Source organism: Ictidomys tridecemlineatus, chromosome 10, assembly GCF_052094955.1.
Source record: "Ictidomys tridecemlineatus isolate mIctTri1 chromosome 10, mIctTri1.hap1, whole genome shotgun sequence".
NCBI classification, from domain to species: Eukaryota; Metazoa; Chordata; class Mammalia; order Rodentia; family Sciuridae; genus Ictidomys; species Ictidomys tridecemlineatus.
Window position 1 is genome coordinate 24,344,503 of NC_135486.1, and position 16,699 is coordinate 24,361,201.

Below are 16,699 nucleotides of genomic sequence, written 5' to 3' on the forward strand. Positions count from 1 at the left end.
ACCCAGACAATGCAAATAACCTCATTGGAGGTCTGAGGCCTTCTGTACTACCCATCTGTGGATACATATAATTATCCCTCACAGCCCTATACCTAAAGTTTTCTTAGAAAACATAGCTAATATTTTTAAGCATTTACAGTGTGACCCAAGGCATCATTCTAGACTTAACATGTATGACATATTTGAATACTCATAACATCTTTAAGTGGTAATTGTTATTATTTTCATATTATAGGTAAAGACACAGAGAGGTTCTAAAATATCCCTACAACATATAGATGATTAGTGGAATGTCAGGCTTTAACTGCAGTTTGTCCAGTGAATCTACAAAGTTTGCCTTATATTCATATTTCGAAGCATATTCTTCACTGGAGTTTAATCACTCTCTATTGACCATTTATTCTAAATTAACAAGATTTCCCTCTTTTGGTGTTAATTTCATTGTGTGTGTTGCTTTGACCAAAATCTTAATATTTTGGGGGGAAATATGGAAGGATATATTCAGCCAGAATGGACCACACCTATAATCCCAGTTATCATACCTAACTTCAAGATTTTGTGTGTGTATAGACACACACACACACACACATACATAGACATATGTATCACAGAGATGATTGTGCAAGAATAGGAAATCAAGATCCTGAGAGGTAACATTTCAGAGGAATGTGATCTCCAAACACCAAGACTGTAACAACCCCTTTAAACGTTCACAGCCAACAGCAGCATCTCTTTTTGACCCCTTATCATCTTTGAAAGTTCTCATGTATGTTGCTTATGCTACAAGAAATATGCTACTTTCATGTCACAGCTCTGAAACCCTTAGAACTAAAATTAAAATTATATCCTCAAATAACTTAAACAAAGTAGTAAAATGTCTACTGAAGTATTAAAATGCTGTGCCAATTTTTTCAGTAAAAATTTTTATAAATATATTTGGAATTTATTATGAAGGAATGATATAAAGAAGGAAAAAATCATTATTGAAAAGCTGTATTTACTGATTTGGAGTTACCTACCAGAAAGCTTGTATTTTAAGAAACTATATGGAGTATCTGAGAGTGGTTCCAGATAAGTTACTTATTTCCTTAACTGAAAAAATAAGACTCAAAACCCTATGGTAAAGAAAACTAGAATTTCAGAAATTCTGGGATAGAATCCAAAATAAGGAATATAGAAACATGAGCATTAGAATATAGCATATATGACCTACATACATATCACCTACCAAAACCCAAGATATGGAGTAAAATATTGTGAGCATGTATACAACATATAAATTTCTTTTTAATCTCCTGTAGTGGTTGAGAATAAAGGTATGAAATGCTGCATTTGAAATGAGTTTATAGATTTCAATGAAACATGTTGGAATTCTAGTGTGACGCAGGCCAAGAAGTCAACTTGACTCATCATGATATTAAATGCCTGAGACCTAATTATCAGAACCAGTCAATTTAGACACTCAGCTACTTTAGAATGTAAAATGAAGGACAACATGTACACTTGAGGACAACATGTACACGTAGCAATCATTTCAAAGTATCACTATAAGTCTCTTCCCAAACATTTCCAAAGAAATATATAGCCATTTTTTTTAGGATAATGTATTCTGAAAATGGATGCACCCAGTTATTTTAGGGATAATTAGACCCTAGGTGCCATCTAATATTAATCTCTGAGAACACCAACTACCATTTGCCCACTGGTCAAAACAGAGGATTTATTTATAATTTAGATATATATTACTTAGACTGGATTCTGTCTTACAGTTGTTTCTGTCTTACAGTGGTCTATTACCTCATTCTTCGGGAATTTCTCCAGCTTTGGAAATGGTTAGGTATACTTCTCAAATGTAGAATGCTCAACTAGCACATTTATGGATGCAACATAAACCATGTTGTAAAACATATACCTTGTGTAAAGTAAAGACTAACATCATCACTGGTGAAAAAGAAAAGAGGTGATATCACTATAAAAAATAAAAATGTTAAAAATCTTAAAAAATACAGGACAGGCCTCAAAAACTAACTAAAATTTTGGCTTTCACAGAAAACATTTGGATCTTACAGTCTGAAATAGTTTAAGTTTAATTAAAGAAGTGTCAGAAGTGTATATTAATAAAACAAACATCACCACTTCTGTTATTTGAATATTTTGATATGACAGCAATTATGTTGTTCTTTATTCCAAAATGCAGAAAATGCTGGAAGAAAGTTGCTTTCATATGGCATCAACAACCATATCATTTCACTTTATTACCACATGAATATTACAAGTCATATTATATCTGAGATATAAATTAAACTGAAGAGGCAGTGATCATTTCAGAATTGCACCAGAAAGCACATTGACCAACTACATTAATGGTGTCATTCTCATAGGGTTTTGTTAGCACTTTATCTCAGGTACCATGAATGTTTCATTAAGATATAACATACAACAGTATAGGAGAAAGACTCCACCATGTACATTGAGGAGCCTGTTACTCAGTATTTTTCTTGATTTTAGTTATGTCATGATTTTTTTTCCTAAGTCAAATAAAAGTCAGTTTACTTTTGAGCTGCTTTGAATTTTGGAAGGAATATACATTAAATTTGATTGTAAAATTCTGATATTCTGACTGAATAACTCAGAAGACTGTCAGTATTTTTACAGTCATGCTGAAAACAGATCTGTTATTTGGAGATTATGACACATTTAGTTAAGTAATGCTTGAAGTAAAGGTTTCTGCTTGGAATGCATCACAGAGCCTACGTGCTTTCTTAATTGCACTAGAGGTTCCTTAGATTTTGGAGCAAATCTGTATTCTGGGTAAGAGGAAAATATTATCTTTTTTGGAATTAGCTCAGGTTTGGCACTGAATTCCCATCAAGATTGACTATCTAATTTACATGTGTATAATATATCTCTATAAGCATGGATTGAATGTTTTTGGTGTTACAAATAAACTCAGAGCTTGAGTTGAATGAGAACAGGGGTATAAAAGACTTGTGAGCAATTCTTAATTGTACATATTTGTGTCCACTTTTCCTGAAAAGACAGATTTCTTTTTCTAGAAAACAGAGACCACTGAAATATACAAAGAGCAGCTAATAGTACTATTTGAACAAATGGGTGAACAGAAATTTAATGAATATTGCAAGATTTTCTTTCAAAAGTAGATGGAGAAAGCTATTTGGTATAACTTTCAGAGTATTGAGTGTGAAGGTATTTTCCTCACATTAATTTCATCTAAAACCCTTCTGCAGCGATCTTTCTTAAATAGGTAAAAACATAATTTATGCTATGAAGTTATTATGCTTCTCCAAAGTGAATCCAAGTTTTCTTTAGTGACTTTGTAATAGTAGTAATGATGGAAGCTATTTTTATTTTCAAAAACTTAATTTCAGGAGAGTTGATTAGAAGTCAATAATTCTGACTACTGATTTAGTCAGCAATCGAGACCAATGCATAATCTCCCAAGGAGTATTATATAAAAGCAACCAGTTAGTCAATGGACCTATTCTTTCATGGAAGTCATAACAGTGTTTTCTATATCAATCTGGAAAGGATTGTTTAAGCTGAAGTAGGAGGGAAAAAAGGACAGATAATCAGAATTTGACCAAATATTTTGATGTCCTTTGGTTTATAGAAAATATTACAATATAACTAAAGTCAACATACTTATATATAGGAATGCATGTGTACATGTTATAGCAATACAATTAATAATAACTGAGTTATGGAACCAGGCTATATGTATATCCACAGATGAATGAATAAAGAAAACTTGGTATATATACACAATGGATCTTTATTTAGCTATAAAGATGAACAATTATGACATTTGCAGGACAATGGATGAAACTGGAGAGCATCATATTAAGCAAAATAAGCTAAACTCAGAAATTGTAAGTTCATATGTTTTCCTCACATGTGGAAGCTAGAGAGAAAAAAGGAAAAAATAAATCTCATGAAAATACAAGGGTGAACAATAGGGTAGAAGAGGGAAGAAGAGAGAGCAAGTGGAGGTGGTACTGAGGAATGAAATTGATCAAAATATGTTATATGCATGTATCAATATGCTACAATGAACCCCAATATTCTGTATCATCATGTATTATTTTAAAAATAACAAAAATAATTTTTATGAAATTATTTTTGTTATTTTTAAAATTATTTAACTTAAAGATAAATAACTTCACCTTGATTTCATAAAAATTAAGTTTTATCTTGTTACTTTTGTTTATTTGCCTTTATGAAGGAGGAAAAGGTAAGAGATAGCATTTATATTGTGGGTTATAGAAAGCTGACTGAAATTTATTCAATATTTCTCATATAATATTCTGTGATTTAACATTATACAAAAATATGGTCACAAAATTAACAATAAATAATCAAAAATTGGCAAGTAAAGGAGATGCAGCATATTCCAGTTTTCTGTAGGAAATTCTACCAATAATATTTGTTTATAGAAGCATTTTTAAAGTGTTTATTCCTTTGGGAAACATTTTCTGAAAGTACTCAATCTAGAGTTTATTTGAATAAGACAAACAGATATACTATTCCAGAATCTCATAGTCTTTTTATAAAGGAGGGAAGTTCCACACGACTAACACACATTTAAGCATTTAGCTTTAGATTATCTGTCCTGCTTGGTGTTTCCTTTCCAAAGGTCAACTTAAAGCACTGCAGTACATCTGTGCAAAAAAAAAAAAAATATATATATATATATATATATATATATATATATATATATAATTTAAAATAATGTGAACAACTTATAGTAGGGAACTAGAAAATTAAAGGTGAAACACAAATACCATTAGTTGATAAATGATCCCTTACCTACAGAAATAGTGGCTGTAGATGATCCCTTACCTACAGAAATAGTGGCTATAGGTGTCGGGACTGATACATAAGTTGAAGGAAGCACCCTCACTCTGGAAAGAGAAGGCACTTCTAAATCAAATGCTTTTAATCCTCTTAATGTAGTGGGTTACTAGCTGATGCCACAGAAACATACTGAGAGATCATCAAACAAAAAAGAGATAATTAACCATGTCTTGTTTATGAAAATTTTGTAGTTGAGCAGAATTCACTTACATTTTGTGAGTTGCATATCCACTCTGGTCTGATTATTATCAGGAAGAGGTGACAGATTTTAGCACCCATGTACTTAAATGTAAATAAAATATTTCATGTGAATATTTTACACATTAATACTTTGATTGTTTTATTTATTCACTAAGAAAATTCTAAGATAATAAAAACTTCTCTGATAAAAGTGTGAATGATAACTATTTAACATTGCATTATTTGAGTGTCGTAGATTACTGGAGTCTTAGTTCAGGCAAATATTATAGAAGAGATATCTTTTATTTAATAATAATTATCAAGTTTCAATTTTGATTGACAAGTTGTTAGATCTTAGAACTCAGATTTCAAACATTGTGCAAAACTATCAAGGGAAATATTGCTGATTTCTTACTTACAGTCAAAATTAGAACATCAAGGGAAGAGTCATTGAATTGGAAGTAAAGAGTGACATTCCATTTAATTTGCATTCATTCTTTAAAAAATTCTATTAATATTTTATGTGGGAAATCACTTTGTGGGTATTTTTAAAAATCACATAGCACATATTTGAGTTTTTGTTACTATTTTCTCTGAATTTAGAATCATGTCAACATTTTAGAAATTGTGTAGATAAATACTTTGTTGCCGGTATCTTTTGAAAGTTTATATTGGTTAGGGCATTATTTTAATTTTAATTAAATAAATTTAAACCTAATTAGGTAAATGAAAAATGTAAAATATATCAGACATTATTTATCTTTCTTGTATTTTTGTATGATCATTAGTTTGTCCAAATAGTCACCCATGTTATTAAGCGATTCTAATTGCGTACAATACTTACACAGCTTATATAGTCTATTTACTAAATAGTGCCCCCTGAATTCATCTGATTTTTTTCATTTGCAATATAAATGAGATGGTACTGACTTATTTATTTTGGTACTGGGGATTGAACCCATGAGTGTTCTACAACTGGCTTTATCCATAGTACTGTTTATTTTTTGAGACATGGTCTAGTTAAGTTTTGAGGATTTCACTAAATTGCTGAAGTTGGCTTTGAACTTGCAATCCTATCTCAGTCTTCAGAGTGCCTGGCATTATAGACATGTACCATAGTGCTCAGCTTAGTTTCTACTTCTTAAAGTGAATATCGTTTATTTTTTCTCTTTTGATTCATGTGATAGTTTCTCCCTTTTTTTTTGAAGCTCTTAGTCTTTGATTTTTTCCTATTATTTAAATAATTATTTTTTAATTCATTTAAGTCAATTACTTTTCTATATTTATATTCATTTTTCAATCTTTTTAAGCTGAACTGAAATTATCTAAATTTTTGAATTTTAATATTTATTTCTCAAAAGGTAATACAATTGTATATATAGAAAGTTTATAGTAAACATAATTTAAAGGATAAAATATCCAATTATAGTTCTTACATTCATTAATAACATGTTACTTATTATACTTTGTAGCTACTACAGTCTACAATGTTTAATTCTCACTAGAAATATTTCCATCAATACAGATTACTTGGCAATAACTATCATATAACTTAGTAGCTATACCCCTAGAAATATAATAATGATTAGAACACCATAAATAAGAATGATAAAAAGTTTTAACTACTGAGGTAATATAGATAACAAGGCTGAATGAATAGGTAGGTCTTTATTTAATGTGGTTGTGTCAATTTTCAACCTCATAATGGTAAGTGTTTAATTTGGTTCTTTATCCTCAGCAGCTCATTCACTTGCCTTTTCATGGTTGGAAATTGTGAACTTGAGTTGCCCTCTTTACTAATGAAGTTGAACACATACATGGGGTAAAAGATGTTTTATGTTCTGAATTTTTTATGTTAATGTATGTCATTTGTTTTAATGTGTTTGAGTGAAAGATTTGGAATAAGAAATGTCTTTTGGTTTATTATCGTTCCTCTCAGAGTTTTGCAGTTGCAATGCCCCACTCTACTAGCAACTGCTAGGGCAGATAAGATTAGCAAGTGACTTTCAATCATCAGTGAGTCATGTGAGTTCACCCTATCTGGAAACTTTCCAAATTATTTCAGGTCAGAAATTTTATGACATTAAACTTCATATTTTTGCCTAAAATCAAATGGTGCAATTCTTTCAATACAAAAGGTGGAAAATGGTTCTTTTGTAATAAAACATTACAATTTTTATTTGTACGATTACGATACAAATAAAATTACAATTCCTACAATTTTCTTTTTTTACTGAACATAGATTTTTTAGTTTTATCAGTCTTGATGCACATAGTGTTTTTCATAGATTTCACTAGCTACATTTTATTGATATATTTACATATATTCATATTTATGTAAACTTTTTATGTTAAGATATTTATGTGAAAATGTTCAGATATACATATGTACATATATTCACTTAAACCTATGAATATCTATACATAAACTTTGAAAGAAAATTACATGTAGAATATTTCAAGTAGTACTCTAGTAATCTTATTGATAAAATCATTTTTAATCTTCTTGTGACATATTTCATACTACTTTATAGATATTTCTTTATGAGCAGAATTGCTAAATCTTGGATTGTATTTTGTTGAGAAAAGTATAAACCATGTTCTTGTGTACTGTATGACATTTGTCTTCTGATAGGTATCCTTCCCCATACTAAATGTGAAAATATTATTTCCTATACTCATAAAATTTTTTAAAGTTTTTACTTTTTACAATTTAAAAACATTTTCATGTATTTCAGTATTGCTAATTATGATTCACATTTTCAATATGAACATCATAAAATTATTAAAGTAATTTTAGCAAAAAGTACATGTCTTCTGGAAATAATATACATGTATGATATAATAGGCACACTCATTTCTAAAGCACCATTTATTTAGTATTTTATTGTTTTCCTGTTCCTATGTTTGGTGAAGATTATAGCAATAGTGAGGCCACTGAGCCTGCCAGCCTGCCAATTAGACTTACATTGGCTCTGTCACAGGACATCATTCAGGAATCCCAAGTTATTGTTGGGACATTGCTGATGACACTGACACCAACATTTAATGAGCTGTTCAGATTTCCTATGACAGCTAAGAGGAGGGATCTTCATATATCCTAAAAAAACATCCTGTGTATTAGAGTGTTTCTCCTAGATGATGAATGAGGTCATTCCACTGAGGTCAGAAGTAGTCCTATGAATCCCGGCAAACATTAACATTTAAAAATAAATAATAATTACATGCAAATACAGAAAATAAAGTAAAATAAATAACACTCTTATGGGCAGATTTTTAAAATTTTTCATGTGTGGCTGAAAAAAATGCAAGCTTTTTGGATGTGTTGTGATTTCTATATAGTCATTAGAAAATTCTTTTTCATTATAGACTTTCTAATGATTTTCTAATTATACAATGGAATGATACTGCAGTACTGAAAAAGTGATAGAGTGACTTAAGATTCCTGATAATCATCCATTTAAGGGGCAAGATTACCAGTAAAGCCTATGTCAGGACTAACTACACAAAAGGTTTTGATTAATCCATATCATAATGTGAAGTGTTGGCAAAGGGGAAGTTGAATAAATAATTGCAAAAACATTTTATGAAGAAGTGTGTTAAAATGAAATCAATCTGGTTGTTTTCAACAGAAAATCCACTAATCATTATTGTGTGAAGCATACCTCCTCTAAGAGGAAATATTCATTAGAAGGTAAGTTTTATCTCAATTAGCGGAGTGGTTGTTTTATGACCCAATCAATAGATTCAAATGCACCATTTAAATCAATCAAAACACAATTTGTGCACTGGTGAATATATAAATTTCTGATGCATTAGCTTAATTTAAAGGAGCATGAAATTCCATAAAGATCAAGGGGTAGATAAAAATTATCATTGTTTACATAGAGAAAGCAGACATATAAACTGTGTAATAAAAGGTAAAAAACATAAATGTCTCTCAATATGAGAAGACTATAGCTCTATTTTTTTCAGGAACTTTATACCAGTCCACCATCTCTCCCCCTATCTGGATATAATGATGAGAGCATTTTGGAGGAATATTTAACTAAGTGGAATCTCATCAGGAAGCACTTCAAAGAAGTGCTTTTTAATGTTCAAATATAAATGTACTTTGATGACCTTCCTTTTATCAAGCCCACTATTAAAATGCTTTCCTAATACTTCCTTCCCCCAAAGCCTGGGCTGGTTAATCATATGATCTCTTTGAATCACCTTTGATCCTCCAGGCTGATTAAAACCAAATTTGAAAAGAGTATATACAAAGGCATTGAGGCAAGTTTGACCTTGGCAAAATTATAAACTACATAAAGATAGGTTTCAATGTCCCTCCATCTGAGTGTCATTTTCTGTTTTAACTTATTGATTCTGCTGTTATTACTTATGCTACTCATCACTTCTTTGTACTTTTGTAAGCGTATGGTAACTTTCTATGAAGGTTACCTAGCTCAGATAACATGAAATGTGTAAGGACACAGAGCTTTTAGAAAACTATTACTCATATTTTTGCTTCACTGTGTATTAGTGGTATGACCCTGAGCTATTCTGTTTGAACTTCAATACAATCATCACTCATGAAATGCTGGGAAAAATATCTATGATGCCACATAGGAATTTGATGGATTCAACTGATATTGTATGTCGATATTTCCTTCATATACAATATGATGTAAGTTAGTGTATAGTTACATTTAAGGTGATAAAGTTTTTCACTGAAGAAACTAATTGTACATATAAATCAATTTTTTCTTTTTTTATTATTGTATTCTGTGAATAACTTGGTTTGGAAATCCAAGACTCAACTGACTTGAAAGTCTTCCAGTTATGTTAAACAGACCTACTATGCACAAAGAGGACAGTTAAGAAACATATTTTGATTCAAAAATGAGTAAACTTAATTAAGTGAGCAAGACACACACTTTCAGGAATTTTCAGCAACCTCTATGTGAAGTTTTCTTAATGGAAAAAGTTCTTAAAGTATTTCTCTTTTCTATTCCCAATGGAAAATAAACTCCAAACTCACTGATTTTCATGTTTGTGGATGAAGAGGAGAAATATCCTAGTAATCAAATAAGTAAACTGAAAATTGATATTCATAAAATAATATTACCCTTATAATACCTTGGAAATGCCTATTTGGTATTCCAAAAATTATCATAAAGCACATTACAAGCAATGGCTGCCTAATTAGCAAAGCTCATAGTGTGCGAACAAAAGAAGATCCAGTTTTGGGTACCTTTTTGGAAACAGGAATTTTTCATTGATTCTTCATAATACAATGGTTATGATAGGGTTATAGTTTTTCATTGTTGCAGTTCTTGCTTTATATTTATTAATTATTCTTTGGTTTGCTTCATTTTAATTTGTGTACTTAGTTGTAGACTTTTTGGGTTGCTCCCCATGTTACAGTGATATTTGAAGCAATAATGTTTCACTTATAATTTCCCAATGTGAAAATAAAACCATGCTTTTAATTTAAAAAAAAATAAGATTTACCCAACAATTTAAGCACTGAGTAATTGTTTCAATAGAAAATGGGAACACATGGTATAATTGAATCAAAAGGAATAATCAGACTGAGCAAGAAAAAAGTGAACATTTAAAAAAAATATAGCCTTAAAATTTGCTACTGATAAAGGAAGTATATAGAATCCTTCTGTAGCATATTTGAAAACAGCTGGATAATATAACTGGAAAATAAATTTGCTGAATAATATGGAGTAATTCATTTAACAAGAGAATCTTAAATGACCTGGACAGAGTAGATCCAAGAACGTATGCATCAGATAATGGCAACTTTTCTAGGTGCAATTTAAGGATAACTAAGCTATAAACATTTCATTGGGCTATGTTTAATAATGTCAGGATTTGAAATTGGCTAGAGGTAATATCAGTATTATTTGTTATGAAATTTAAAATATCTATCAGTGACTTACAAGTATGTATTTGTGCATCATAGAATATTTTGTATTACTATAACAAACTACCTACTTTTAAAGAAAAGTGGCTTATTTCACTCATTTTTAAAACTAATATCTACTATTTATTGAACAATTTGCAAAGCAGGAAGTAACATATCATGTACATTATCTCACTTATTTTTCATAAAAATCCTATGAAGTAGTTAGGTATTACATCCATTACCTACAGAAAATGCAAGAGTTTCGAAAAGAATAAACTACTTCCCTTTGCTAGGGAGAAGCCAAACCAAAATTTGATCCTGACTTGTCTCCCCAAAATGACTCTACAGACATAAAATCTGTCTCCATGTATGAATCGTTCATATTTTCATAGAAATGCAGAGTAACTATTTTAGAATCCCATATAGGTTCCAGTGTCAGTGCTGTCTTAAAAAAAACCTGTCTGTAAATAATTTTTCTAATTTGTTAATTCTTAAGATAGGTGTTGGCAAAGTTTTCTAAGAAGCCTAACAACATGGTATTTATCTATATTTGTGCAAACTATACTTTTAGGACTCCATCTTATAACTATAGCCTACATTGATATGTATACTAATATTAGGTTCAATTTTTGTAGTGTAATAGCAAAAGAACAACCTAAAGATTTATCAACAAAAGATTAAATGAATCAGTGTATCCATTCAGCATAATCTCTTGAAACCAGAAAATAATTAAGTGTCTTGTTACTTACACACTGATATAGAATGAGATGATTGTCATGCATTCCACTATTGTCATGTATGGAAGAAATAAAAAGAATAACAACAAAAAAGGGGCAAGGGGCACACCTTTATGTATAGTTTGTTACCATTTATGTACAAAAAAACCCCCAAACAATATGTATATATGTTCAGGCATGTACTCTTTCTGAAAAGCACACAGGGAATCAGTAACAGTGACTGCCTGAAGAAGAGAGGCTGGGAGCAGGAGGATGGGTGGGACAGGCTTTTTAATAGAAATCACTTTTATATCTTCACCTATGGGAAAAGTTACCTATTAAAAGATTTTTAGTAAAAAAATTATATATATATAAAGAGAGAGAATATAAAATTATATATATATATATATATATATATATATAGAGAGAGAGAGAGAGAGAGAGAGAGAGAGAGAGAGAAACATTAGCCAGAAAAGTGGCATGCACCTGCAGTCTCAGCACTCAGGAGGCTGAGGCAGGAGAATCACTTGAGCCTAGAAGTTCCACCTTGGTAGCCTGGGCAAAATAGTGAAATTCCATCTCCCACAATAAAAGAGGGCAGGATACACATTATATGTTTTGCAAACTGCAGCAGTAATTTCTGATTGCAGAAGAAAAAAAAATCAACTGTGGAAAGAAGAATCCCCTCTTGACATACCGATTGATTGTGAATTAGGATTGTACACTTAGGAGAATCGCTATAAAATTATAATATAAATACACTATTTAACATAAAAAGTAATAACATTTCCTTTATCAACAACTTCTCCCTATGCATCACGAAATGTCAAGTTCATATGTAATTCTAAGAAGAATCTTTTGAGGGAAAAGCCAGATCCAATGCACCACTTAAGAAAAATATGCATACTCTGGGGCTGGGGTTGTGGCTCAGTGGTAGAGCACTTGACTAGCATGTGTGAGGCCCTGGGTTTGAGTCTCAGTACCTCATATAAATAAAATAAAGGTCCATTTACAACTAAAATAAATACATCTTTTTAAAAAGAAAAATATGCATACTAAATAGATGGTGAACTATTGTAACCAAAAAAAAATTACCTTGCACATAATTACAGTTCCCAGTTCCTCAAAATGTTCTTATAGTTTCTTAGTTAATAAATATAAATTGATTTATTGGTTAAATTATCAACTATGGAGCTGCCTGACAACAGTATAAAATAAATAGATAATTCACCAGAAACTGGCTTCTAGAGTCAATTTTAATTTCATTGAAACAAACAAAAAATTATCAAATGCTTATTAAGCACCTATTTTAATTGCTAAACTGTGAAGTCAACATTATTTATATCTGATCCATTCTACAAAATACACCAATTTTCCTTTTGACATAAGGTAGCAAAAATTCCAAAGAACAGGGGAGAAACTACTAATGAAGGTCAATGTTTTACTAATCTAGCACCATAGTTCCAGTCTGGAAGGAAGAGAATGGAAAGAGGTGAGTCCATTGGAAATGTAAGGGATAGTTCTTAACTTGTGGTCCCACTTTTGCTCTGAGACAACACAGAGTCTAGAAAAGAAGAAAACTGCAGAGGCTGGAGATGAATCCAAAAGCTTTGGGATCAGGTGGTCTGCAAGGTCTTGCAAGAGGGTAGAATCCATGTTTCCAGAACGCAGAGCTGGAGCCAGCCTCAGGAAGTAGGTGGTTACTTCTTGATTTCCCAGCCTTTTTTAATGTCTTCAAGTTTTTTAGCCACATCTGGCATCTGATAATTCTGAGCCAGATACATCCCAAGGACGTTGCCAAAAGTAAATCCAAGCAGGAACTGGAACATGATGTCAGCAGGCCAGGAGAGCCAGCAGGCAGGGAGAGCCGGGTGTTAAGGACAGCGCTGCTCAGGGGACCACTGGCTCATGGTTTTGGAGGCAAAGTCCCAAAGGTTTGGTGCCAGCTTTGGTGAAGTGATCCTCGCCTGTGTCACCCTATGGCAGATGACATCATAATGGCAGGGATGCTTACAATAGGACAGATCACTTGGAAAACAGCAAGTAAGAGAAAGGGGTGGTAGGGGTGGTGGGGGTGGGGGGGGCAGGGTATGGGGGTCCAAGCCTTGCTTCTTTCCTAAGAAGGCCTCAGGTGGGCAGAACTCCTAACCACCCTCCACAGGGCCCCACCTCTTAAAGGTCCCATCACCTCCTAACTTCACACAGCCAACCAAACACATGAATCAACACATAAATCCTTGGGGGAAAAGTGACATCCAAAAGCAGTATCCATACATCTTTATCAATCTGATCTTCCGAATATAGCACAGTATATTGAGTTTGCATATGAATCTACGTAAGCATCTAAAGTGTTTAAATACAAGCTGGTGTTCTGCTTAATGGTTAAAGTTTCCAAAATAAGATAAAAATTCTATGCTTCTTTAAAGTTTAACAATTTTTTAATGCTCCATTGTTTTCAAATAAGCCACACTCATTTATTTGTTTGTTTGTTTTTCCGGGGAAAAGTGTTAGTTTATGTTGTCCTTAATGTGGAGATGAAGGCAGGGCTTGAACTAGATGATACCTGTAAGTTGTGGATTGATTTTATAAAGACAATAAATAACGGTTTATTTTCTATATTTTGGAAGAAAGTATTTGAAAAAACAATAAATAGAAATAGCTGCTTTGGGTTGGGGATGTTATCTTTTTGAGAACACCATAGGGGTGTGGGAAGGACTTTAATTAATAACAATTGTACCATTTCCGTTTCTTCAAACTCAATTATCCACTTGAATGATTCTAAACTTCCCCAATAAACCTTTGAACAACATAGTGGAATTATCAAATGTGAGAGAACCAGATTCATGGCTTGCCCTTTAACATTACTATTTACTTTGCTATCAGAACCTTCATGCAAACTTTAAGGACATGTTTCTTTACAGTACTTGTGTGATGGTGTGGTCATAACCTTGAAATGTGTTTTCATCTAGAATATTATCTCAAATTTGTGTTTCTTCAATATTTTAATGACACCTCACTTACAATGATTCTTATTTAAGAACTAGTGATTAAATAAGAATGAAATTTATCAAATTGCTGGAAATAATTTTTACCAGTACCAAATGATGTAATTAGAATTTTTCCTGTAATATCAAGATTATAAAATTATCATTAAGAAGTTATTGGTAAACTTTGAGTTTATTAGTCCCGGAATATAGCTCAGTGGTAGAGTGTTTGCCTAGTATTCAAGAGACCCTGGGATTGATTCCCAGCACAAGAAGAATAACAACAAAACTTCCTATTTATGATAGTTAACAGAAAGTTTTAAGTCTCCACTCTATCTTTTTATCCATTTCTAATATCTCTAAAATGACCATTTTGCTTAATCTGTCTAAATTTAGTTTTCTTACTTAAAAATTCTTCTCTGGAAGGACAAAATGAACTCATGTATACAAAACCTTTTTCTGAATGCTAAACTGTAGAAAAAATAACTATTTCCTGTAATTATTGACTAATCTTTGGCCAATCATCAATAATTGAATAAATAACAAAATATTCAATAGCACTCAACATCAATCTGCATACTATAATAAGAAAGGACAGATAGATAGCAGAGACCCAGGATGTCAAAGAAAAGGACATAAAAAAAACAGACCTCAAAGTACACAACCTGTTAAATGGGTCCATCAAGTATCATGATGATGGCATACATTGCAATCTCTATATTATTTATACTGTCTCATAATGATGAGTGGAAATATTTTTCCCTTCAGTGTGCATTTGATGTGTTGGGGGAAATATAATCTAAATTTTCCTGTGAAAGACTATGCCTTCTCATTTTCTATCCATGTATTAGTGATGATTAACTTTAAAATTAATCACGCAACTCTAATTGTTTAGAAGATGACACATATACATATTTTCTCTTTTCTTCTGGGGAATTATCAAAGTAAATATGATCTGAGACTAGAGATGCTGAAAGCCCAAGGTTGAAAGCTATAGAAAAACAGTCCTGGGGACAGAAAGCAAGCCAGCCCACACATGTTGTATGAATCTGGATAAAACCATACCTCTTGGAGACTTCCTTGACCTTCTTCCATTTAATTAAGCATGCCTTATACTCTTTGGAGAGTACTAACTAGCATATATTTTTGCACTTATTAACACATATGTGCATGGCATGCACAACTGTGCTCACACAAGTATCAGAAATATTACAAAGTATTTTCTAAAATTATTCAATTTTTATTTTTTTCAAAGTAAAATTGTGTTAAATTTTCAATAATATTATATGAGCTAGTAAGAAGCCACTAGCAAGTGAACCACTGATTTAAAATAAAGAAGGAATTCCTCATGTTTTGTATAAGTGTCTAAGAGATCTAATAGAAATGTCAATATCTATGTTACTGAAAAATGAATTTTTTATTTTAAAATATTTCAGATCATTACACATTCTTTTTGTGATAATATTGTTAGTGTGATTTTGTCCCTTATACTAGCCCTAAGACATTACTCACTTAGACTGATTTTAGCCTTTGGACTTTATTCATATCCTAATTATTTGTGATAATAAATTAGTCTACAATTTTTGTTTGCTCGTTGAATGTTAACATTCTATCAGTTAATGAAAATTATAATACATGAATAAAGTGAACACTAAATTTTACCACATAGGTTTGGAGCTGAGACTCATCGAGTAGAGGGGGTGATGTGGCCCTAGGTTTCATCTCCAGCACTGAAAGAAAAAAGACAATGCCATATAAACTAATCAATAGACATAAAAAATTCTTTGCCTGTCTATTTCAATATAGCATAAATGCACAAAGAAAACATTGTTAGGTTCTGATAATTTTTACCTATCAAGTATGACTTAACATCAAATGATTATAAAATATATGTTTTACCTGCTTTATACTTTGGTGATTAAAATGTATTATCTTGTCATTTTTTATTTCTTCTTTGTAATGATGCCCCAAAGTTCCACTGATCTCTCTGTGAAGCTTCTGCAGAGGATTGCGTGTAGACGATTTATGCTGTTAAACTCATT

The 16,699-nt window shown here is 31.5% G+C and overlaps 1 protein-coding gene across 1 annotated transcript; it reads right to left on the reverse strand.

Moving 5' to 3' along the window:
* Positions 1-13,002: 13,002 nt before the first annotated feature.
* Positions 13,003-16,499, reverse strand: LOC101968467 (short transmembrane mitochondrial protein 1). The gene is made up of 2 exons (XM_021733306.3): positions 16,320-16,499; positions 13,003-13,650 (listed from the first exon to the last, which is right to left on the reverse strand). The coding sequence occupies exon 2, from the start codon at positions 13,500-13,502 to the stop codon at positions 13,374-13,376; it is 129 nt and encodes a 42-aa protein (XP_021588981.1). The 5' UTR covers positions 13,503-13,650; positions 16,320-16,499; the 3' UTR covers positions 13,003-13,373.
* Positions 16,500-16,699: the final 200 nt, after the last annotated feature.